Here is a 26,409-nt window from a genome sequence, read left to right as displayed (position 1 = left end):
CTCATCTGAGTCATTAGGCCTATAGCACACTCCTACTCTCAATTTTGATTTCCCTATGCTTATGTCACACCAAACTGACTCGACACTGCCCTGTCCATCGATGTCAACTGGCTTCACTTCCTTTGACTTTATGTGTTTCTTAATTAATAGCATAACCCCTCCTCCCCTCCTGTCCTGTCTATCCTTTCTATATACATTGTATTCCCCAAATTCCAGTTCCGCATTACTTATATCTGTGTGACACCACGTCTCTGATATCCCAACAATATCTGCCTTTGATGTTTTGAGCAATACCTCAAATTCATCAAATTTATTCACCAAACTCCTAGCATTGGTGTACACGCAGGTATACATGCACCTGTTTCTATTCTTAGCTACCCTAACACAACCCATGTGTTTACTTGTAACGCAATGACTACCAGCTGTCTCTGAAATATCCTGCATCTTGTTTTTCAGACTTCTGCTCATTTGAATAGAAGCAGTGCAAGAATCACTTCCACCTCTGCCAGTGGCTACTGTTAATCTATTAGTCCTTGTATCCCCCCCCAACTAGCAGTTTTCCGATCCACCTAACACTGCCTCGACAGCATCAGCAAAAATTCTTGCACCCTTTCTATTTAAGTGTATCCCATCCCTGTAGAAGCAATCTCTCCTGTTAACAAGTACAGTCCAGGCTGAAAAAAATTCTACCCCTTGAGCCTTGCACAATCCCTCCAGGGCCGAATTGATCGACAAGGCTCTCATCATGTACTCCCTCCTATCGTGTCTGGGCAGAATTGCAGACACTTTCAAGTTCAACCCTAATTCACGGCTTTTTTTCAACAGTGACCTGTACTTGCTAAGTAATTCCGCCGGTCTCCTACTCTTAATATCATTAGTGCCAACGTGTACAACTATATCACCTTTTGTGCCCTTAAAAGATGATATCCGCTCTACAACGTCATCAACCTTTGCCCCTGGCAGACATACCCTGGTCCTATTCCACCTATCCTTTTTACAAAGCATGTTCCCCGTTTCCCTGACAATAGAGTCACCAACAACTACTAGTTCCTGTGGGACCAGCGCATTCTGCCTAGGGGGCTGCCCCTGTGTTGCCTGATGACCAAGTGCAAGCTCTGGCATTGATGTGGGCAGCTGAGAGCTTGATGGGCCCCTCAATTTATTTCCTTCGAGGGCATCCACCCTGTCCTTCAAGGTCTCATAAAGGCCCATAACAACGCTGAGTTGTCGCCTGATTTCCTTGCACTCCTTACATCGTGCACACACAAAGACATCCCCCTTGGCAGTATCATGTCCCGTACCCGACTGTTCCGCAAACATCAAGCAAACAGTGCATTTTAATAGACTGTGATTCAGAGGGCAACTGCCCCCCTCAGTTCTCCCCTGAACCACAGCACTCCCATTAGCTTGAGCCTTTTGCTTTGCTGCTCTGGTCAGAGTCATGATTCCAATTTAATTCAATAAAATTTAAAACAAAAATTAAATCCTTAAGTTATATCCCAAAACAGTTATGTTATATATATATATATATATATTTTTTTTTTTTTTTTCGGTATCTAGTGTTCCCTTTATACAACTTCCGTATCACGTGTACCACTATAGTTATGTATTAATTATTTGTTACGATTAAGTCGTTATATATATTTATAGAGTTAAAAATACAATTTAATTGACAATAAAGTTTATCAAGATTAATAGATTTACTGATTAATTGACAATATTATATTATGCAGTATACTACACTAAGCTTATGCTATCGTGTAAAAATGGCGGGAAATCACGAACGGTATTTCTACGGACTCGTAAGTATTGATTAGCTTCGAAATCTCGCTATCTCAATTTAGAATAAACTAAGGATCCTGACTAGGTCTATAATCTACTTATAGAAGATAATTTGATATAACAATTGGTTAATAAATCGACTAAATTTGGTTAAAAGACCTCTCGTTCAATTTGTGACACGTGGATTTGATACCGTTACCGATACTAAGTAATATCTACGAAATCTCTGTCTAAGTTAAACTTTAAACTAAGTATCTGTAACTAGGAATATAAAGCTACTCTAGAAAATAATTAATATGACAATTTAAACTAATAAAGCAGAAAATAAATCAGGAAAAACTTCTCTGTTTGAAGAGCTTTAAGGAGCAATGTCTGCACAGGCTAACCTCGCACCCAGACTCTAATGCATTCTTCATTGGATTTATATTTGGTGAATTAGGCAGCCAGAGGAGATGTTAGAAATCTTTGGAATGTTCCTTGGAATCCCGTCAATAACGCGAGGAATTTTTGTCCCAACGTGGTGAGTTTGTCGGTCTTCGGCGAGGGTCGCATGGTTTTTCCTCCCAGAAACTCGGCTTTTTCTTCATGCAACGCATCATACCGACCGAACAACACAAGTAGTTACGGACACGAAATATTGATGCCTCATAGCTTTAATTGCTTTGGCGGTTAACACACATAACCCTAATCTCCTGTTTGTTGAATAAAAACTATGCTACCCTCGTTGAGTATTAAATGGGCTACCAGAAAAGCAAGGTCGATCTTATGAATGACATTTACGCTCTTGTATACAGAATATTCATGAAATGTTTCATTTATCGTCATATTATCTTGATATATGGGTTAAGATATATAAATATTTTATTTGAAATGAAATAGTTCATTTTCCATTCCTACTCAGGTTGGAATGTTGTGAGGGAGGGAAATATTTGTTCTTGGTTCATGTGCGTTTGGTTTAGTGAATCATGAGTCATTCTCCCTGAGTTGAGATAGTTAAACTGGATTGGTTCTTGTGTAGACATCATCTTTGTAGGTGTGGTGATATCAATATTAATAAAATAGAAGTTTGCATCACTCTCTGGTTAAATTCTCAGGTACTTCCACTTAACATTTTGCATACTGCTTTTCCGATAATGCCTTTGGTGTTCAAGAGTCAATAACTGAAATAATTGCGTATTTTTTACCAATAATTTGCGTATTTTTTCTGCAATTTGCAGAACTGAAGTGTCAAGAACATGAACGTACTCTATAAAGCAGTACTGGAAAGTGAGATTTTCAGTACATTTCTTAAAATTATTGAAAAATAATCTGAAAATCCTCTAGCATGTAAAATTCTCTAACTTCATTTCTGTCTATGCCAAGAACTGGGACGTCTGGTAATCTACCTGAAGGAATTGACTACCTATCCCCGGAATATGCCCAACTTGTAGAATGTGTCTATGGAAGAGTGATTCACAAGAAATGAGACTGCTCTCTTTAGGGATCAATATTTCACCATCCACACGAGTGGAAAGGTGTTGGTATCTCGTCAATTACGCGAGGAATTTTTTTGGGCTTTTTCACGACGTGGCTGAGTCTGGAGCAAGGGTTGCATTGGTTTTTATTTCCCTGACACTCGAATTTTTCATCCAGCAAACAATAAACCAGAAGAAGGACACACTGTTTACAGACACAATATAGAGACGCCTCACATCCTTAGTTCCTTTGGCGCTTAACACGCACATAACCTAACATAATCTAACCTATCTCCAAATGGTTAACGGTTGACATATTCGCAATGATGCATCTACACCAGCTAGGGCCCAAAGGTGGGGTAGGATATTTGGGACATCACTGATACAAAACACACTATATCCACAACAATGGGTCATTGACCTCACCAAACTACCAATATATATATATACGGATAGGTTGTACCAAACTGCCTGTGAATTATCAACCGAGATCAAGAGATTTCTGGGACAATTTTTCCCGAAGAATCGCGATTTGATCTGCTCTGTGAAAGCGGTGTGGAAAATTTTACTGAAGCAGTGCAGCAGGAATGCAATAATCTGTTAACAACGCAATAATCTCTCAACCAAAACTCAAAAAACTTGTACGATGTATCAAATGTGACTTCTCCTTTGCAGGCTAAATATCAACATAATGATCCTGTAAACACCAATATACCATTGATGGCGTTCACGAACTGGCCGGAAGCAGAATCAAATTTCTGCTGGAGATCACAGCCCATTCGTCAACGATATATGTACATTATATTCTAGGATATCGGGCTGTTGCACTAGACCCGCATTAAAAGCAGCCCAGAGACCAAAGAAAAGGCGAAAAAAATGTTACTTCAGCAACCACTTTGTTGCCCCGAAGAGCTGCAAATACCAAACAGCCATTAGAATTATTTAACTAAAACGTGGAACCATGGAATTCCTGAGTACCCAATGGATTCAAATGATACAGTATACTCATATTTTAAGCTCTCCAGGGTACCTGAGATAATAAATAATAAAAGCGATCCTCAGGGATCGCGCAAAACCTTGAAAACCATCGACCGTACATGGTCAACGATCCAGACTCCACCAGATGGAACCTGCCCGCCGATAACCGGAAATTTCTGTTAAGAAACTCTTCTCCTCCAGCTAGACATGACGGTTTTTATACACAGAATCGACAGTCTTGTTCGGCTAAAAGCCGCACCCGGTTGGGAAAGAATATTTGTGACAGGTTAGAGCCCCTAACACGACAGTTTCAGATCTTCAAACTCTGATACTGGAGAGAACTGAACTGCATCCATATAATTTATAAGGAAGATGCAGACCAAACGTTCATCGTACTCTTCATCCGAAATCACCGCAAATATGGCCTTTCGTATCAAGAGCAAGAACATTCCAAGAAATAAATACTCATGACAATACCTGGACGGGACAGCAGCGAAAAAACATGGAGTCTTGCACAAATTCAGCAGAGCCTCTAACATTTTCTTCCAGAACGTTCGAAATATTGAAAACAAGCTTCATTCACTTCAGAATTTCCTTATACAGGAAGATTTTACCTTTTTGTGTCTCACCCGCGAAAAGCAGATAACACATCCACATCCTCAGTTGGTGTACAGCCTACAGTATGACCTCAAATGAGAGAACTTATAAGCGAGGAGGAGGAAGCGTCTTTATTTGCTGTCGCAAGAGCATAAAAATAGATTGCACCGACAAAAGTGAATCGGAAAACTGAAGCTTTAAATATTGTGTATTAATATAAACATCAGGAGCTACGCTGTTGATGTTTATATGAACAAGGCTATGCTGAGGAACCATTAAAATGCATCTCACAACAACTCAGACAGTTGTGTTGGCTGGGGCTTCGAAAAAGATCGGAACCTCTCAGTGGACCAAACCTTGGTTCACAGAGGAAACGTTAAACCTTTTTTCACAGCCAAATAGCAGACCTCAGGATCTTTCCTCGATAACTTCAAGTAAAAAAAGACTGCTCTTGCTTTACTTCATCAAAAATTGCAAGAGCGGTCTTCATGCGTGCTGACAGATAAGCTTAAGCTCTTTTATGGGAAGACTTTGCAGCTCAAAAAGAATTTTTCGCGTCAAATAATGACTGTTTTCTAGACCGGAATATGCTCCTCGATTGGGCATATCACACCTCCCTGGGATTGTTCTCAGATTCCCTTTCCCCTGCTCTGATGGTGAATTTATCTTGTTAACTAATAAAATTCTGCTTTCTTCCATCACCATGAACAAAGGAGATTTTGTTGGCACAATAAACAACCTGCCAAAAAAATGTACTGTTGGACCCGATGGATTTCCTTTATTCATGGTAAAAATCCATTCATAAGAGATCCCCCTCCTTATCACCTTCAACAGGATTCTTGCGTCAGCAACTATCTGGAAACAGTATATCGCTAAGCCCATAACAAGAACTACAGACAAAAATCCATTATGGAACATAAACTAATCAACATGGGTTGCTAAAAATTTTTGAAAGAGTCATACTCAAACATATAAATGAGCACTGCTTTTTCCACTGACCCTGCTAACTACACTCCACTATAAAGAACAGATCAACAATCTCAAACTTCCTTGAGACCTGCAGAATCGAACATTCTCTAAACAGTGGAGTACCAATGGATATACTTTTCCTGGATATCAAAGCAGCATACGAGAGACTTTCCACAATTTCCTGTTTAAAATCTTCGAAAACCACTTCAGAATTACAGGCTCCATACTGGAGACTTTTAGACTGCTATTGACAGGAAGACAAATCCTCATGATGCATAGCAACAGGTTTCAAGTTCAACACAAACAGAGGCGTCTTCAAAGAGGTGTTCTGTCAGCATCACTTTTTGCAGCAGCCCTAGATCTCCTCATGTCGTTCCATGAACTTTATTTCCTATGCAGACGACCTAGAGATGTTTGTTCCCTCGCAAGAAAGTCAAGATGCTTACATATCTCACAGTCTGCTCCATATCAGATTTTGTAACTTGTAATTTACCTCAAATTTATTGGCTTAGAGGTAAATCCCAACAAGTCTGCCCAGGTCACTTTTACAAATAAAAAGAAAAATAGCATTACAGTCCTACTGGATGGTCTTGCTATAAACAAAGTCACTCATTATACCGACTTAGGAGCTACCTGGGATGAGCAACTCACCTCGTCGCACATTTCCAAACGTTGAGAAAAAGACCCTTGTAGTCCTCTGACAAGAAAAACAAAATTTACCGTTCTTCATCCGAACTTCATAATGCAATATGTTCCGAGATATGTATCCTCGTGGTTTTCGTCTTCTGCATCGTCTACTCGACTCAGCAGCTCCCTTAGTACAGAATATTGGATTATGTGGTAGTTAATTAGGACATTCAGAAAACCTTTTTACAAACCTTTTCCTTGCAGGAAATCAATATAAATACCACCTTCGACATTCAAGAAACAGTGACCATAATCTTGGTTGCTCTGTGGCTCCGTTCCATACTGGAATAGTTACGCTCTGGAATATGATGTACGCATGGCTCATTGGTGATTATACTTAAAATAAAAGTCATCTCCCTTCCACATGAGACCGTTCATTCAATACCAATTAAATGTGAACCAGCATCGCCTTTTCTTCCAACAGTTCCTTAACGATAAGTGATGTTGATTTTAATGAATTCCAGGATGTTACAGGTTCTGTTGTAAATACTGCAAACCATTTTCATGTTTCAACACTCATTTACTCACTGCTATTCTTACGTTACATCGTATGAGATCATCAACCACTGTGTTTGTCAGAGCGTTGATTGCAGCTGCAGTGTGCTTCATTTTTCATGCGTTTGCAATCCACCTTGAAGGATTTGCATCATTTGAATACTAAAGAGCTTGAGATGCTAGATTTCTTATGCTGTGCTCAAGGCTTTTGATAAATTTCAAGTCTTTCAGCGTTTCCTTTTAGTATAAATTAACGACCTCATTTCGCTAAATCAGCTGGCACTTTTTCCAATACTGACTTGGGTTGCAATGGTTATTAGGATTAAAAAAAAAAAAAAAAAAAAGGTTCAAGTAAAAATTTGAACTCCCCATACTTTGTTCCACGTGAGTTCCATATCTTTGAATTGAAATAAATTGTAACGAATATCACAAAACTAAATTCATTAAATTCATTTCATATGGATCTCCCAAGAAGTACATTACTCTTCGAATGCGCTAGATCTGCTAATATTTCGGGGGCGTAGGATTTTCCCGGGGTTTTTCTGTCTGCCATCGTACCGGATTCAGAATATACGCATTTTGCCGACATGATACATCTATCCCTCATGCCCTAACAAGCCTTGGCAATAGTCCAGATAGCCCAACCCAATTCTGTGTAGTGGAGTTGGGATAAGGAAACTACATATATGCAAGTCATCCACAAAGTAGCCATACGTAATATGAGGTTATTGAAATCCCTGTTTCAGCTGGAAACCGCATTTTATTAAAAATTAAATGTTAGCGTGCTTATCCAAGGACACCAGGATTTATTTAAAAAAAAAAAAAGAAGAAAAGAAGAAGAAAAAACACGTTTTCTGAATCGGCAGGGTTAATTCCCGCGCATAGTTAGCAGATATTTGCACTATTAGTTGTAAGACAGCTATGCAAGTGAAATTCAAAAAATGTAAAGTTTTAAGGCCCATTCCTTTCCTTATTTTATAACAGGCAAAACAAATCAGTGTGACAAGGAGATGTGGCTCCCTCTATCATGAGTTATACGCAAAAGTCGTCTGCTTTGTTTGACAATTTCATGGCCAAGGGCAGTGAAAGAGTAACGTAACTAGGAAGTACCAATTTGGTGTGGGGGTGTGTCATTTTGTAGAAGGCTGAATTTTTTCCACGTACACGACGCTTAGCAGGATGTTTAAATAAAGGTTAAAGGGATTTCTGTATGGAGAGGCGGGGGATGGGTTACTCTGGTCGACCTTGACCACACAGGCCTTGAAACTGGTATTAAACTGTAAAGCATGAATAGCTAATTGTCAAATTAAAATTTTAAAGTAAATTACTTTAAAAATTTATAACTGGAACAATGTAGCATTAAGGGCATCTATGGATAAAGGGATGGTTAAGTGGAAGAAGATGGAGAATGGTTATCAGAGTGCTCTTCAAGGAATAATATTATTAGTGGAGTTCCCCCAGGGTTCAGTGCTGGGTCCATTGTTGTTTTCAATATTTATCAGTGATATTGATGAAGGCATATCAGGCTTAATGTCGAAGTTTGCAAATGATACAAAGGTTGGCAAGGTTGTTAATGACAGTAATAAGAGTATCGTACTGCAATAGGATCTAGAAGAGTTGGGCAGATGGGCTCAGAAATGGCGGTTGAAATTTAACATTGACAAATGCAAGATACTGCACATGGGTACCAGTAACCCCAGAGTAACTTATCAACTGTATGGTACTACACTCAGGATAGTGGAGAATGAAAAAAACCTGGGGGTAATTGTGCAGCCAGACATGAAAATCTCTGAGCAGTGCAGACATGTTGCCAGGACAGCTCATGGGGTTTTGTCATTACTTTGCTAGCAGGGATAAGGAGGTGATTATCCCTTTGTATAAGGTCATGGTTAGGCCGCATCTTGAGTACTGTATACAAGTTTGGAGGTCCCAATTTAGGAAGGATGTAGTTCGGCTGGACTGGGTGCAGAGAAGGGCAACCAGACTGGTGAAGGGGAAAAAAGGACGCTCTTACCTAGAAAGGCTAGTTATGCAAATCGCAGTATCTTGAGACTATTTGCGCCTGCAGGGAGATCTGATTGAGATGTATAAAGCGTTGAATAGATTGAATAAGCAGATTGCTAATGGAATTCTTCAACTTGTCCAGACTACACACATGACGGGTCATAAATTCAAGTTGAGGAAGGGTGGTTGCAGGACAGATGTGCGAAAGTTTGTCTTCAGCCAGCGGGTGATTGATTGCTGGAACAGGCTTCTATCTGCTGTTGTGGAAGTGGATGGGTTGAATAAATTCAAGGGAGAACCAAACAAATTCTTAAAGGGTATGGATGTGTGAACTATTTTTTTTTTTTTTTTTTTGGCTGGTGTTATGTAAGCTTGCTCTTCTTGCATCATTTGCCAATACCAACACACCACTACTACTTAAAATTTAAGCACTTTAGAAAAAAATTGGTATAAACATACGAAATTCTATATATTTAATTATTTAATTATTTTGGATAGCCAAGGTTTCGGCAGTCAAAAAAGTACAATATTTCTTGTATTTGAACAAAAACAAAAGATAGAAAGAAAGAAAAAGTTTATACAGGGTGTTTCAGTTAAACGTTTCAGAACTTCTAAGAGGGGTAGGGTACATCCTGACAACTCGAAATCATATAGCAATGTGGGGTCGGAAATGCTTTCCTGAAGCGGTGTTGTACACAGAAGCACCATAAAGAAAAGAGACCGTAAGTGAGAAATCGTTTTAATAATACATGAAAAGAAGCAAAAGGTACATGGATTAAAGTAAGTGTTCGAAGTTTCTTCCACGGGCTACAATGCACGCCTCACATCTCCGACGCATGGACATCCGAACATTCTGGAATACTCCAGGCGAATTTCGAATTTCTTCGGCAGCTACTGCGATTCTTGCAACCAGCTCCTCAGCATTGTCAACAGGGGTGTCATAAACTAGCGATTTCATATGACCCCAGAAATAAAAATCAAGACATGATAGGTCGGGTGACCGAGCAGGCATGGTGAAGTATCAATGCCCTGTCTTTCCAGTGCCCGAAACATTGCCTTATGCTGTATGGAGTCAAATGCCTTTTCATAATCTACAAATGCCAGGCATAATGGTGTTTTATATTCGTTTTCTCCATTAGCTGTGATATTATGTGAAGGTGATCCATAGTTGAGAATCCTGTCCTAAAGAGAGCCAGCTTGCTCTTTCGGTTGATTCTCATCAAGTATTCTTTCTAATCTGTTAGTAATGACCCTTGTGAACAATTTGTAGATGTGGGATAACAAGCTAATTGGTCTATAATTTCCAATTTCTGATTTATCTCCTTTTTTATGCAGCAAAACTATGATTGCATTTTTCCACTGCTTAGGCGTCACACCTTTTCTAATGCACTTTGTGAAGAGCCTTGCCAGTTTTTGTGTTATGTCTCTTCCTCCCAATTTTAACAACACTACAGTAACTTCATCATCTTCCCCCGGGGCTTTCTGATTCTTCATTTTCTTCAATGCATGTTCTGCCTCATCAGGAAGAATATCGGGTATGTCGTATGTGTTGCTACTTTGCAATCCATCTTCCTCACTGCTGGCATCATTCCCCTGCTCCTTGTATAATTCTCTATAGTAGTCTTCTGCTATTTTAATTATGCCTTCTCTGCTGTTTATAAGTACACCATCGCTATTCTTCAGTTTCAGTATCATTTGTCTTTCTGTATTACTGCTCATGGCTGCTGATTTAAATCCTTTGCTTTCCCTTAATGCTTGTTCTACTTTTCTTGTGTTAAATCTTCTTATGTCCTCTCTGAGTCTCTTTCTAATGGCTTTGCATAACTCAGTATACTCAATTTTCTCCCTGTCAGTGTTTTTCTTCCTTTTCATTTGTCGTCTTCGGTTCATCATGACAAGTGTTTCTTGACTAATTTTTTCTTATTTGGATTTCTTTTTCCCTATAGGTTTCTTGGGCTTTATCACTTTCAGAAAGTTGTAATATTCCTCGTCGATATCTTGGTCCTGAGCAGTCTGCAGAAGCTCAGACTTGTTCTTAAGTTCCAGTACATACTGCTTTTTCTCCTCCTCTGTTATCTCAAAGACCTTTGTATTATTTACTCGAGTCAGTTTTTTCCTTTCTTTTCCTACATCTATATCAAGTGTACGTCTTACCATTTTGTGATCACTTCCAACATTTACCTTATTCAGGACGGTAACATCATTCACAATATATCTTCTGTTAGTGAGGATGAAGTCGATTTCATTAGTAGTTAATCCATTTGGACTCTTCCATGTCCACTTTCTGTTCACCCTTTTCTTGAAAAAAGTGTTCATCACTGACAGTCCTTGAGATTCTGCAAATTCCACAAGTCTTTCACCTCTTTCATTTCTTTCACCAATTCCAAAATTTCCTATAGTTCCCCTTTCTGCGCTGTTTTACATTTATTTCTCCAATCAGCAGGACAACAAATATAATATCCAATGCCTCACATACAATACACAGCATATGGAATAATAAGTAGGGGCTTTGCCCCCTGGTCGCTTTGCTCGCCAACCCCCCGCGCACGCTTTATTACATAAAATGTAGCGGTATGATGGAGCAAGTCAATTTTTTCTATGTAAAAGTCGAAACGTACTGATCGATAACTAATCAGGACATGACTTATGTAATTATTTACCTGTGCATTTGTAGTGATGTATTTTCCCCGCCCACTTGTACAACGCGAACCGCATCCCTCTTCTCCGATTGGCTACTCCCCCCTCACTTCTCAAGTAGTAATAATAATAATAATTGCGGATTTCTTATTGGTCCAACTTAGTGAAATTTGGGATGGCTCGAAAAATCGTTCTAAAAGAGCCAAACAAATTTCGCCAAAATTTAGGAAATATGGGAGTCGAGTTATTGCATGTGGACGGACAAAAAAGTAATAATTGCAGTATTTCTATTAGTCGGATTTTAACGAACTTTGAGATGGCTTGTCAAACTTTCTAAAAGAGCCAAGTATAAAATTTTATGAAAATCCATCGGGTTATTATATGCGGACAGAATCAGTTTATTATATGCCGACAGAATCAGTTTATTATATGCGAACGGACAGACATAGTGAAGACAGTAGCTGCTTTTTGGGCATTATAATTCGCCAAAAAAGAAATAATAATTGCTGTATTTTTATAGATTAGATTTTAATAAAATTAGAGAGGGCTCGAGAAATCGTTTTAAAAGAAGAAAATGTAAAATTTTATAAAAATGCATTCACCGAGAGCAAGTTATTCCATGCGGACGGACAAAGAAATAATAATTTACAGATTTCAATTGGTCATCTATTTCAGTAAAACCAGATTTATTCCGTTAAAGCGTAAATAACAGTTCGATTTGTTAAATGTGAACAAATTAAAATAAACATAGTCAATATGTTTATTTTAATTTTAATAATATGTAATATTATATGGTTAATCTCTTCCATAAACATTGACATGTATGCTTAAAAATGTATGCTTCATTACATAATATGTAATATTATGTAATAAAACATAATATTACATATTATGTAATAAAGCATACATTTTTCTAGCTGTACCCACAATAAGAATTTTCATTCTCTCTCTCTTTGCTCACAGCTATCCTAATGTAACGTCAAACTGGTTATCAGCTCAAGCAAGTGCTGTATGACCAGCTACGTACCTATAATTTGCAAGAGTAGTTCGCATTACTGAATACATAATTCAAATTCAAAGTTATAAATAAACCAATATGGCCTCAGAAAAAAATTATGATATGTTTTCTGTCTTGTCCGTTTTGTTTGTGAAACTCAGTTTGAATTCTGCTAAGGGAACTACCTGATATTTTCTCTCCCAAATAATAGCAGCAGACTTTAAGTAGAAGACTTGGTTAACTTGTAGTTGCTTCCTCCTAACTGAGTGTGGTCTGAGAGTCAGATATTGGGAGCTGGGTCTGTCCTACTAGCTAAGGTGGTGAGCCAAAGTCTGGCTTTCTCATGATACTTCAATGTCCAGATTATGTGTTTCACCTTGCGAGGAATATGTTTAATCTTTACGAGACAAATCTCTCAATACTGTTGATTGACAGGTCGTATTTTTGTATTATTTTTTTATTTCATTAACCACGTGTTCAAAAGAAAATAACGAATATTCAACCACGTTAATTGATTATATGGAAATTTAGTAAACTATCCTCCTCCATGAGGCAGCGATGGTAACTCCATAGTGGTGATGATGGTTTTCCATCCGTCTCTTCCATGGAGTCTAAGAAGAGGTTAATTAGTAATTTCAGCAGATTATCAGTACGGAATTATCTTTAGTCGTTAGTTCTATTTTATGTTGAAGATTTACACGGTGGCCAGCAACATTTCTAGCTCCTTCAAATTTTGTTTTCTTAATTTAATAATGTTTTGGAAATTATTATTAAGTATTTTTATGTATTCATATGTCACAGGCAGGGAAGGATATGGTACGTACATTTATAGAGTACGATTAAAAAGGAAATAAAAGCAGTATTTCGTGAGATGTAATCTTTTTAATCTTGGGGTTGGTCTTTTTTCACCTCCTTTCTAGAAAACAGTGATTCATCCCTATTACGAGCTTCATTTCTCATATCAATAATAGACAAACCCGGATATTACCGATGTATGGGTGAGGTGAAAAGTTAAAAATGACGCCAGTGGAAGGCAATCATTCCACTTCCCGTTGTTAATGGTTCCAATATTTTCTGAATTAAGTTTCCTTGCTACTGGTAATTCTAAGTGAGAGATAATACCAAGAAAATAATACATAGGTTGTTTAATTAATATAATTACCTCAATCAGAAAAGATGACTGAAGAATGTTTACTTAATTTATTCATGATAAAGGTTTTTTAATCAGAAATAAAAATATGCACTATATTTTCAAAAGTCACTGGACACTACCATCATGTTTCAAAGAACCATGATGGTGGTGTCCAGTCACGAAAGGTGGAACCACCTTTCGTGATGGTCCAAATTCGGTATTCCAATTCATCCCAAGGATGGGATTAAGGTTGGTTCTGGTTGTTGTTTGATGTAATAAGGTTTTAGGAGTATCAGCAACCAAGGACATATTGCTCAGTGTATACTGTTTGTAAATTGGGTGTGTTCTGTGGTCGATTTTCTGTTTGTTGGGCGAAAAACCCGAATTTTCGGGAGAACAAACCATGCTACCCTCGCCTGAGACCGACTAACTCAGCCACGTTGTCAAAAAAGGCCCATAAATATTTCTCACGTTATCGACGGGACTCGAACTCATGTCGTTTCCACCCGATGTGGAGAGGACGGCGATTCTACCAACTGTGCTATCCACCAGGGCGTTAAGGTTGGAGCTCTGAGACGGCCACAACCCCAACTGCTTTAAACGATCGCCAAGCTGATAGTTCAATATTTTGTAGTGTTGTTTCAAGTACATTATCTTTGAGGAGTTTCTTTATTTGAGGCCCAGTGACGGTTAAATTAGAAAACACTTTCTTTACGTAGCAGAATCTACTTCCTTTATCCAGAACCGTCACAAAATTCTTCCTTAATCCAAACTTTATATAGATAGGTGGAAGAAGAGAACCTTTTTTGTTTCAAGCAGTGGAACATATTTCATATTACTTTTCCCTGACAAAAGCCCTCGTGGGTAGCAGTTGGTATAATCAACATCCTCCTCACATCGTGTGGAAAAGACCCCAGTTAGAATCCAGTCAATGACACAAGGAATTTTTATGGGTCTTTTTCATAATGTGGCTGAGTTAGTCGGTCTCAGGCGAGAGAAGCATGGTTTTCTCCCGGAAACTCAGGTTTTTCGTCCAGCAAACAGCAAATCGACCACAAAACACACGCAATTTACAGGCATATATGGCGCGATATAGCCTAAGTTGCTGATGCGCTTAAAACTTTACTACTACCACCAATACCCTGGAAAAAATTCTTCCTTCTTTCCACTGATGCACAATATAGTTTTTCTGTTGCACAACTGTCCCACAAGCATAGAAAACAGTATTATTTTGTGAAACTTCCCTGTAGACCAGTGAGTAATTCAATTACCTTAAGATCACGACGGACATTCCAAGAAAAGATGTGTTACTTTATTGGCACTCAGGATCTTGGACATACTTTCAAGCCAACAGCATGAAGTAGAGAAATTGGAGGAAATGCATTTCCATCGTTCGTCAAATATGATTTTAAACTTAGTTTTGAGGCATTAATAAATATATGCCATTCATTAGGATTGTGCTCAATGCCCAGTTCTTTCAAAAGCATTTTAACCGCTTTGTGACGTTTTCAATATACAGTACTGTAATTTTAGTTCCTGCTTCAAGCAACTTCCACCGTTGTAACCTAGAACCAAGAAGTTCTACTAGCTAAGTGGGCCGAGGGGTAAAGGTCTAGAACTAATTCTAGTAGTGCTTTAAGCTTTGTTACTATTCGTAGTGCTTTTCTTCGTGTTATTTGTGCTGTTGTGAATATTATAAACACGATAACTTTTGTGTTAGTGATATTTCATCTCATAAAAGTGCTTTGAAATTTTTAATAATTCATGGAAAATGTTGTGTTCCTGGATGCCATGGAAATTATAAAGGTGGTCCGAAAGTACACCTCTTTGTCTTTCCTTTGAAGAATACTGTTTTAACTAATAAATGGTTGAAAGCTATACCAAGGAAAGACTTTTCAAAGGTAAGTTTACTGAAATAAGTTTGTGGTACGTTAATAATAGTTACCTTAAAATGAGCATTTTAACAGTAATGAAACGATAGCATAGTACATTTATCTAATCACACAATTAGCTATCATAAGGAAATGAAACATATATTCTTGTTAGAATTTCGGATTTTGTGGTTTCACTATCATCCTTTCAAGAATTTAGGCCAGATGGCCTTCCAGCTGGCCGATATTTCATAATCTTCTTTGGTAATATTGCTGGGTGCATCCTGTCCAAATTATTAATTAATTTCCCTCTGTATTTGTAGATTCTCTCTATTATTGAATCAATACCTAATTCTTTGCGAATATCAGAACTTTTCTTGTCTAATAATCTGTAGTTATTGGTTCGGCGAATAAATTTCATATCAGCACTTTTAATCCTTTTCTCATCTTTTGATTTAATTGTCCACGTTTCACTTCCATAGAGTAAAGTGAAGACCCACTTTATCTTGTTATTACCTTATAAGCTTTTATCCTTGTATGCTTTTGAACTTTTTTCTTGGGTTTTAGGATATTGTTAATTAAACCTGTAACTTTTAAATTGAAAAGCTTTAATTCTGTATCTTTTTCTTCGACATAAGAAAGATAACATCCAAGATACTTAAATGAATTTACTTGTTCCAGGATGGCATTTTCTGTTACTATTTTGCTTCTGATTGGATAATCACTTTTAAATGCCATAACTTTAGTGTTTTTTATTTGAAATATCCATTCCGAATGTTTTAGCAATATTATTTAAGGTAAAAATTGATATATGAAGTTCGTCTTTATTCTAAGCTATTATTATTTGATCATCCGCAAATAATAAAGTATTTAATTTATTTACTCGATCAATCATCATTCTTCTCTTTCTTGGTGATTCCCTTTTACTCTTGACACTCTCTCTCTCTCTCTCTCTCTCTCTTTCTCTCTCTCAGGGTAACTCGGGAATTTTTTTTTTTTTTTTTTTTTGACTGGTGCAGCATAAGCCTCAGGCTTCCTTGCACCATATAGCTAATAATAATAATAATAATAATAATAATAATAATAATAATAATAATAATAATAATAACCACAATTGATAGTATTCTTCCATTCTTTGACTATTGCATTTATATAAATATTGAACAACGATGGTGACATCGGGCATCCTTCACGAACTCTTCGATTGATTGAATGATTTCCATTCAGTTATACAATGGTGTTCAAAGAAAGTGCATCACCTAGGAATTTCACATTTCTAACCCATTTTCGCGATGGTATGTCACATTAATGACTAACATCACAAAAAGAAATATAAACAAAAGATATTTATTAATAGTTAAGGCAAAGCTAAGTAATATTTGACAGGTGCTCTCAAAATATTCCAAAATGAGCATTTGCAACCTTTGTACAACAATAAACAGGACAATTATGGCAGAAATGTTATCAGAAGCTATCAGTTTGCTTCAGTTTATTATTTTAAATGGAAAACAAGATGAAAAGTTCACCAGGTGCAAATTAATATTTAGTTGAACCGCCTGTGGCCCTGATGGCAGCAGCACACCGTCGAGGCATTAACAAGATCAATTTCTGAAGATAATCAACTGATAGTTCGTGGTTCCAAACACTAATTATGACTTCCTGAAGTTCACGAAGGGTCTTTGGTTTCTTTCTGGCAACTGCAGATTCCACACGATGTCAACAGTTCTCTATAGGATTCAGGTCCATATTATTTCCTGGCCAGCTAAGGGTTGTAATGGACCGTTCTTCCAATCATTTTTTCACCTGTAACAAATGTAAACACATTACTGTCAAACCTCTAATGTAGAAATGAAGCTAAAGTAACTACAGAAGTGCTTACTTACACTTTTCGCCCGATGACAAGGAGCAGAGTCGTCCTGAAAGATGCAGTTACTTGGCAGGCTGAAATGGTCTCTAATGGTTGGCAGCAATTTGCCTTCCAGTATAGCCAGGTATCCATTGGCATTTACGGAACCTTTTATAAGCTGCAGGTGACCTATTCCAATGAAATAGGTCACAGTGAAATGTACCCCCATATCATTTGACTGGTAGGAAATTTCACAGTAGACACCATACTGTCTGGATGATATTCAGAGCCATGCAGTTGAATTTCTTCTCATTCGAGGAAATAACTGACTTCCACTGATCGGTGGTCCATTTGACTTGCTCCTTACGCCAAATTAATGGGGCCTTTTTCATTTAATTGTTTTAAATTTTCCCATAATCTTCCACAAGAGACCATATCGAAAGCTTTCCTGAAATTAATAGATGCGAAATGTGTTTCAATATTATTTTCTCTATTAAAATTTTTAATGTAAAAGCTGGGTCAATACAGGATTTTCCCTATCTAAATCCATTTTGTTCTTCATATAAAGCTGGATCAATATATCTCCGTAATTTTGCTGACAATAATGGTGCATATAATTTATATCCAACATTTATAAGGCTTATTCCCCTGTAATTCTCACAACAAGATTTGTCACCTTTTTTAACAATAGAGATGACAAGGGCATTCTTCCAGCTTGATGGATTTGTTACTTGGTTCCAAACTAAATTATAGAGTCTTAATAGGCCAGGGTGTACAAGGAAACGAAGAGTATCAGGAACTAAGCAAGGCCTGTAATTCTCACAAGATTTGTCACCTTTTTTAACAATAGAGATGACAAGGGCATTCTTCCAGCTTGATGGATTTGTTCCTTGGTTCCAAACTAAATTATAGAGTCTTAATAGGCCAGGGTGTACAAGGAAACGAAGAATATCAGGAACTAAGCAAGGTCATCAAGCGCTGTTTAAGCCAGGACAAACAGGATTATATCAATCGAAAGTGTAAAGAAATCGAATACCACAACAAACGAAACAACATTAAAAAGATGTATGATGTAATTAATGTAATTAAGGACTCAAATTTTAACAGAGGAGAACACAATTAAAGGAAGGTGGAAAGAATACTGTGAGCAGCTCTTCTGAGCACCTGCTGGCACTAATGATCTGCCACCCCCTTTTCAAGAGTGTGATCATGAACCAGTTCTATTGAAGGAAGAAGTCAAAAAAGCCATCAGAGAAATAACGTGTGGCGAGTCACCTGGAATTGATGAAATCCCAGCGGAATTGATTAAAGCTACAAGTTTAAGGGCGCTACAAGTTGAAGGGCGCTACAAGTTGAAAATGATTGTAAAAGTTTGGAAAACGGGACGGTGGCCATCAGATTGGAAGAAATCAATTTTTATCCCCTTACCAAAAAAAGGAGATCTGAAAATATGCTCAAATTACAGGACTATTAGCCTAATTTCTCACGCTAGCAAGATTCTTCTTAAAATCATATTGAACAGAATCTCAAGAAAACTTGAAGAAGAAATGCCAGAAGAGCAAACAGGTTTCAGAAGGGGAAGAGGAACCAGAGATCAGATCTCAAGCCTACGACTGATTATTGAAAAATGCAAAGAATTCAATGTTCCAGTCGTTTTGAGTTTTATAGATTATGCAAAAGCATTTGATTGTGTTCAACATGAGAAACTATGGGAAACGATGACTATTATGGATTTTGCAATTCACATAATTCAGCTGATTAAGCTACTGTACCAGGAACAGGAAGGAACTGTGAGAACGAACATGGGAAACACGGACTTTTTCACAATAGGTAACGGTGTCAGGCAGGGCTGTATTTTGTCACCTCACCTTTTTAATTTTTATGCCGAATATATCATGCGTGAAGCTGTGGAAGATTTAGAGACTGGCATCAAAATTGGAGGACTGAAGATAAACAACCTTCGTTATGCAGATGATACTGTGCTAATTTGTAATTCTAAGGATCATCTTAAAGAAACTCTGAGGAGAGTGTGTGAAGCAAGTAAGAAAAAAGGATTGTTTCTGAATGTGTGCAAAACTAAAATTATGGTGGTTGGTGATAATCTCGATTCCAGTAAAGTGAAGGTTAATGGGCAAGATATTGAAGAAGTTGATGAATTTGATTACTTAGGGTCAAGAATAAATAAAAATAGTGACTGCTCGAACGATGTAAAGAGACGACAGGCAATTGCTAAAACGTTGGTCACTGATCTGACAAAATTATAGAGAGATCAAGATCTGCCCCTAAAGACGAAACTGAGAATCATTGATTCGTTAATTTTTCCAGTTGCCACTTCATATCCAGTTGGATATGAAGGATGGAATCTGAAAAGAGTTGACAGGAAGAAAATTGAGGCATTTGAAATGTGGTGTTACAGGAGAATACTGCGTATTTCTTACTTGGATCGAAGAACAAATGAGTGGGTATTGAATAACATTGGCAGACCTAAAATTCTTCTTCATAGCATTAACAAAAGAAAACTCAAGTTTTTTGGTCATATAGTAAGAAGGGAAAACTTTGTGTTGAAGAATATAATGGAAGGAAAAACCGAGGGGAAGAGGTGCAGAGGAAGACCTGCAACTAGGTGGAGGGATGGGATCAGTGAACTTCTGGACATGTCACTTTGCGATGCTGCTCATATAGCACACGATCGATGCAGTTGGAGGAATTTGTTGGTGGCCACAACAGCTCCTCAGGAGCTATGTGACTGGAAGAAGAAGAATAGGCGTCTATGGAAATTATTACCAGCATATTTTATTAATTCCACGTTTATATTGTCTTTACCCGAAGATTCCAGATTTACTGTTATTTAATGCATCTTTAAATTCTCGTAAAGATATATCTTCCCTATCTGTATTTTCATTTGGTGATATATTATACAAATTAGTATCAATTTCTGTCCATAAATTTTGGAAGTAATCTAACCAGGTTTATTTTTTAATTATTTGGAGATCGATATTTCCTTTAATGTCCTTATTCATATTTTTTATGATTTTATAAAAATTGGGTCTTTTCACTGATATATCTCTTTCCATTTTTGATATAAAATGGTCCCACATTTCTCTGTTTTTCATTCTACATGCCTTTCTAGCTATTGCTCTTTTTCTTTTATATTCAATTTTTGCTTTTTATATATTCAATTCCTATTGTTTTGATGTTTAACCATTTTTTTATAGGCTTCTTTCTTTTCCTGTATAATGATTTTAATATCATTATCCCAGTTCCTGATTCCTCTTTTTCTTTTCCATTTGCCTTTAGTTCCCAAACATTCATTTGCTATTGTAATGAGAAAATATTTTTTAAATTCTCTCATTCTATTTCTATATCATCATGTTTTCTGACATTTGATCTATTCTCTGTTTATAAAGGGTTCGAGTACTTTCTTCATATAATAAGAGTAACTGAAAGTTCTAGTCAAATTTAATTCATTTTTCTGATTTGATTTTTCCATCTTAGTGTCATCCTTCTCTTTCCTATTAGCAGATAATGATCCGATTCAATTCCATAGCTTTTTCCCCCCTGGCATTCGTAATCATATTTGCTATTTTCCTATTGCCAATAATATAATCTATTAAACTTCTGAGATTCTTAGCTTCCCATGTAAATTTGTGATATTCTTTATGTTTAAAAAATGTATTTATAATTTTTAATTCGTTACCAATAACGAAGTCTCTTAATCTTTTCCCATTTTTGTTACAAATTGATTCTCCATTTATCTCCATATGGCATTCGGGTATTCATATCTTTGATCCTTTGCAACAACTGTACATAAAACTAATCATTATCTTCTTCTTTACCTTCCCCAGGGACATAGCAGCCAAAATTGTGAGATATCCTATACTTATTTTCAGCTGGTTTCATTTATATATAAAATATTCATTTCATGTATTGGATACACTGAAGAAAAGTTCATGTTTATTTAAGAAATAAAAAAAATCTCAATATTTGTACGATAAATACACGAAGTGTATGCAACCTTTGATAAACTATTGGCCTGTGCACGCGAACTGAGGTATCTTTAGTTGTAATAATATACAACTAATATATAAAAGAGCATAATATTTCATTTATATATTTCATATTGTTACAGGTATGTGAGATTCATTTCGAGCCATCTGGGATGGCTCGAAATGAATCTTAGTTAGACGGGCATCTAAATTTTATGGGGGAAAAAAAAGGGAATCATCATTTCAAGCATCCAAAATTAATTGACGGAGCTGTCCTGTCACAATTTCCGAACTGTCCAAGCTATTTGTCATCACAAACATTTACAAGACAGTATCGAAAAGAAGAAGCGAAGATTAGAAGAAAAAAACTGTGAGAAGGCCCTGGAAAATAGTATTATTAGTAAATATGATTATGAAAAAGCTCGAGAATTTCATATTCGCCCAACTAGCAGAGTGCCTGAATACAGTACCCGAATGTTGGCAAAGTTATTTCAAAATATAACTGTATTTATGTTTTTATATTTCAGCCAGCACCTTCCATTGCCTATTCAGTCGTGATTAGTGAAGATTTTTGTTGTTGGTATTTGTACTGAAATTAATAATTTAGGCAAGCCTAACTCACTGAAACTTCCTGTGAAGGTGAATAGTTTCAATCATCTTCAAACGTGATTGGGGATTGAATCGACGCACTCTTAAGGTTCTGTACAAATCAGTCTTCCTTCCCTTCATAACGTATGGATCTGGGGTCTGGTTTCGCTGGGCAACTCTTTACAACAACAAACGTAAACTGGGAACCATCCAGCGCACCATCCTTCTATTACAAGGGCATGCTGCACAGCTAGCAACCCAGCCCTTTAGGTTCTTGCGGGCGTCCTTCCGCTTGATCTGGAAGTTATTCGAAGGGGCCTCCACTACTGTCTATTCAGGGGCATACCAGCAGCTATCCTTGGACACTCGCATCAATAACCTGAATGAAATCAGGTAGGAAAAGAAACAAATTGCCATCCTACTACTTCAGAATTGGCAGGACAGATGGATTGCTACTGACACGGGCCCAATCACCAAGAAATGTATACCTTATGTGAATGCCGTATTTCTCAAGTCTCCAAATTGGTTCTCTCCTGTTCTTTATACCACCTACTTCATTACCGGACACGGATCAATAAACCACAAACTAACATCCATGGGAATCATTGGCAACCCCTACTGTGCATGTGGTGAAATAGAAGACTGGAACCATCTAGTATATACCTGTCAACACTATGAGGACCTCCACAGCATCCTGTTTACTCGTATATAAGATAACCCTCAAGGAAATGAACACTTATTTATCACAGAAGAAAACTACTACTATGAGTTTACCAAGTTTGCACAAGACCTCTTCACAAGGCGGAGCACCCTTTTGCCAACGCAAAATAGGAACACCCCAAACATCTGAACCTTACCTAACTGGCCAACCGATCTTAACCTGGATAGGATCAACTGGCGAAGTGAACTGGCGGGCCACCTGATTCCTCACTGGCAACTTACTCGCAGCTCTCTTGTTGTGTCTTATTTATCCTCCTTTCACCTGATGGCACTTATTGCTCCATTGATAACCTGGAAGATGCCTTCGCCTACATCCTCCATATTTCTAGCTATACCCTCCTTTCTTGCGTACACTCTGAACTTCCCCGACTCTGCCTTCTTTTTTTTTTTTTTTTTTGTCTCCGTCCAGGAAGCTCTGGCGACCCTGGCGGAGACAAGCCAGAGAATAATGGGCAGCCTGGCTATCTCCTAGTGGTGTGTGGGGGCAACGTGGAGTCCCACCAGAGGCACTGCGGCCAAATGCCAGGACACACAATCAGCTTATTGTCAAATTACAAAAATGCCATATATTTTATCCGTGAAAAAAATTACTGCAGAAAAATTACATTGTTTTGAAAAAAATTGTGGGTATGGAGAAAACTGGTTATAATGTTGTAGCAATTGTAAGTGATAATAATTCAATTAATAGAAAAAGTATTTCACTATTTACAAATCCTCCACAGCTGAGTATTGTTTATCCTATGGATAGTGGTGGACTGTTGTACCCTAACTCCAAGTAATTGCTGTTGCTGTATATTGTTCTACATGGTGTCCCAAAAGTCACTGCTTATTTTGGTGAAATTTGGTGAATTTGAGACGGACTTAATAACATGAGTACAAGTTTATTTTTATACAATATCTAAGTTTGCAACAAAAAAAAAAATTACATACAAAGGTCAAGAATTTAATTATTGCTTTCCATATGTGTCCATCAGTGTCCCTGCAAATTTCAAATCGCTCAGCCGCGTTGCGGAACACATTTGCAAGCATATCAGGGGTAATTTTCTGTACTGTCTCCCTAACGTGGTTTCTAAAATAATGTAAATCTTGAATCTTCTTGCGATAAACTTTTCATTTTATGAAACCCCAAGCAAAAAAAAATCCATGGGAGTTAAAACTTGAGAACGCGCTGTCCAAGGTCTAGGTCCTCCATGCCCTATTCACTGCTTCGGAAAGCGCCTGTTGAGGTATTCCTGGACAGTTCGAGCGTAATGACATGGCCCCATTCTGCTGAAACACTAGACTTGAAATAACACCATCATCAAGAAGTTGGGTTCAAGAAACTGCTGAAGCATATCAAGGTACACGGTTCCTCAGACTGTTGCTTCTGCAAAAAAATTGATCCATAAATTTTTGACTTCGTCATCCCAAGCCACACACATACTTTAGGGGGAGTCTCTGCCATTATGTGAACTCAGATGGTTTTTGGGAAGCCCAGATACGACAATTGCGGCGATTGATTTTACCACAAGTGCGAAAAGTCGCCTCATCACTAAACAAGATGTGGTCCATTAAGCTGTTATTTTGGATTTTATCGACAAGTTCTGCACACATTGCTGCTCGACGTGGAAATTCTTCATGCATGTCATGCAACATTTGGATGTGGTAGGGCTTTTTCATCAGTCTCGGACGCAAAATTCTCTGAACTGATGTCTTGGGTATGTTCAGTCTTCGAGATCCCTCCTTAACTGATAATTTTGGGTCCTCTTCGAACGTTTCTCCAATTGATTCAATGCTTTCACGTGCTGTTCTTGGGCGTCCACATCTCTCCTCGTCACGCACAGACCCAGTTCTTTTAAACTTATTCACCAGTGCACGAATCACATTGTCTGTAGGACTATGAAGTCTCCTTGAAAATCTTTCCCTAATTTCACAAAACTTCATTTCTTTGATGCGGGATGATGTTACAACAAAAATTCGCTCTTGAACATTCATCACGAATAATGGGTCTGAAAAGAAAACATTAAAATATTAATAAAATTATAATAACATCTCTAACACGTTAGTAATAGTAATATTACTATTACATTACAAATACTTATGTTTTATGTAAAAAAAAAAAAGAATAAATATACTTGTCGTAATGTATATTTCATCATTTTTGTTATTGTTTTGCACTACCTCGAATACTCTTATGTTATTGTAGGACATTGCTACCCATATGCAGTACCTTGCATTTGTCGAAGTTTAAATGCCACTTTTCATCCAATGTCTAATTTTTTATTGCTTCACATACTGCCCTCCTGGGAAGCACAGTTGGTATAATCACACTCCTCTTCACACCAGGTAGAAAAGACCTGAGTTCTAATATTGTGAATTACGCGAGGAATTTTTATGGGACTTTTCCACAACGTGCCTGAGTTAGTCTGTCTCAGATTAGTGTAGCATTATTTTTTCTCCCAGAAATTCGGGTTTTTCATCCGGAAAACAGCAAATCGACTAGCGAATCACACAACTTATAGACATATTATGTACAGTGCGATATGGCCCAAGTTGCTGATACACCTAAATCCTACAACCAACCAGCAGCACACTGTTATTACTATCATTAACCACCCACTAACCTTTTTCTCATTTACAAATTTAGACATTAAGCTTGATATGCCTTCATAAATATTGAAAACAATAAAAGGCCCAGTACTAAACCTTGAGTGACTCCACAAAGAGCGCCCTTTTGGTTGCAAAGTTGGTAAAATCACCATTACTTCCCACACCGTATGGTAAAGACCTGAGTTGGAATCCAGTTGATGAATTGGGGAATTCTTATGGTCTTTTACACAACGTGACAGAGTTTGTTGTTTTCGGGCGAAGGTAGCATAGTTTCCCTACCATAAACCTGGTTTTTTCGCCCAGAAAACAGCAAAACGACCACAGAATATACACTATTTAAAGACAATAAATACGGCAATATAGTCCAAATCACTGATGCACACAAACCCTATAACAAACATTCAACCAGCAGGAGCATTAGTGCAAGAAGTGCCCATTAGTAAGTACCCCTCTGATTTCTGCTACTCAATAATTTCTTTATCCATATGTGGTTATCTCAACACTGCTCCAATTTGTACAGCAGTCTTTTATGTGAAACAGGCCCTTGTGGGTAGCACAGTTGGTTGGATTGCCATTCTCCCCACACCAGGTGGAAAAGACCAATTCGAGTCACGTCGCTGACGCGAGAAATTTTTATGGGCCTTTTTTACAACGTGGCAGAGTTAGTTGGTCTCAGGCCAGAGTAGCATGGATTTTCTCCTGGAAACTTGGTTTTTTCGTCCAGCAAACAGAAAATCGACCTCGGAACGCATGCAATTTACAGACAATATACGTGGGGCAATATGGCATTAGTCACCGATGCTCCTAAAACCCAACAACTATTCCAACTGTGTACAACAGTATCAAGTCTTTCTAAAATTGAAGTATATCACAAAATGGTTTTTTTGTGTCCGGCCCTCTGTTACTGCGTCATATTTTGGAATTAGATAGGTCATAAAAGATGGATCCTAACAAATCCTTGCCATGTAACAACGTTCCTGTGCAGATGGTCTTGCATTCTTTAATTAGTGATCAATTGCTATATCTACATGCTAACCACACGTTGGCATGTAGATATGAACAAATAATCTGTTAGTA

The 26,409-nt window shown here is 37.6% G+C and overlaps 1 protein-coding gene across 2 annotated transcripts in view; it reads right to left on the bottom strand.

The window, feature by feature from the left end:
- Window positions 1-26,409, bottom strand: part of LOC150082308 (globin-like) — a 186,313-nt gene that overhangs the window by 65,590 nt on the left and 94,314 nt on the right. The window contains exon 2 of one of the 2 annotated variants that reach the window (XM_090380132.1): window positions 23,786-24,731. The exons of the other annotated variant lie outside the window; for it this stretch is intronic. Coding sequence (XP_090236258.1) covers window positions 24,187-24,717 — 531 coding nt within the window. The 5' untranslated portion in view covers window positions 24,718-24,731 and the 3' untranslated portion in view covers window positions 23,786-24,186. Of the gene's footprint in view, window positions 1-23,785; window positions 24,732-26,409 lie in introns of those variants that run through there. 2 annotated transcript variants of the gene reach the window in all.

This window comes from Mastigoproctus giganteus, chromosome 8 (assembly GCF_048544385.1).
Source record: "Mastigoproctus giganteus isolate SK-2022 chromosome 8, ASM4854438v1, whole genome shotgun sequence".
NCBI classification, from domain to species: Eukaryota; Metazoa; Arthropoda; class Arachnida; order Uropygi; family Thelyphonidae; genus Mastigoproctus; species Mastigoproctus giganteus.
Note: the sequence above shows the minus strand (reverse complement) of the source record. Positions and strands in the feature narration are given on the sequence as shown.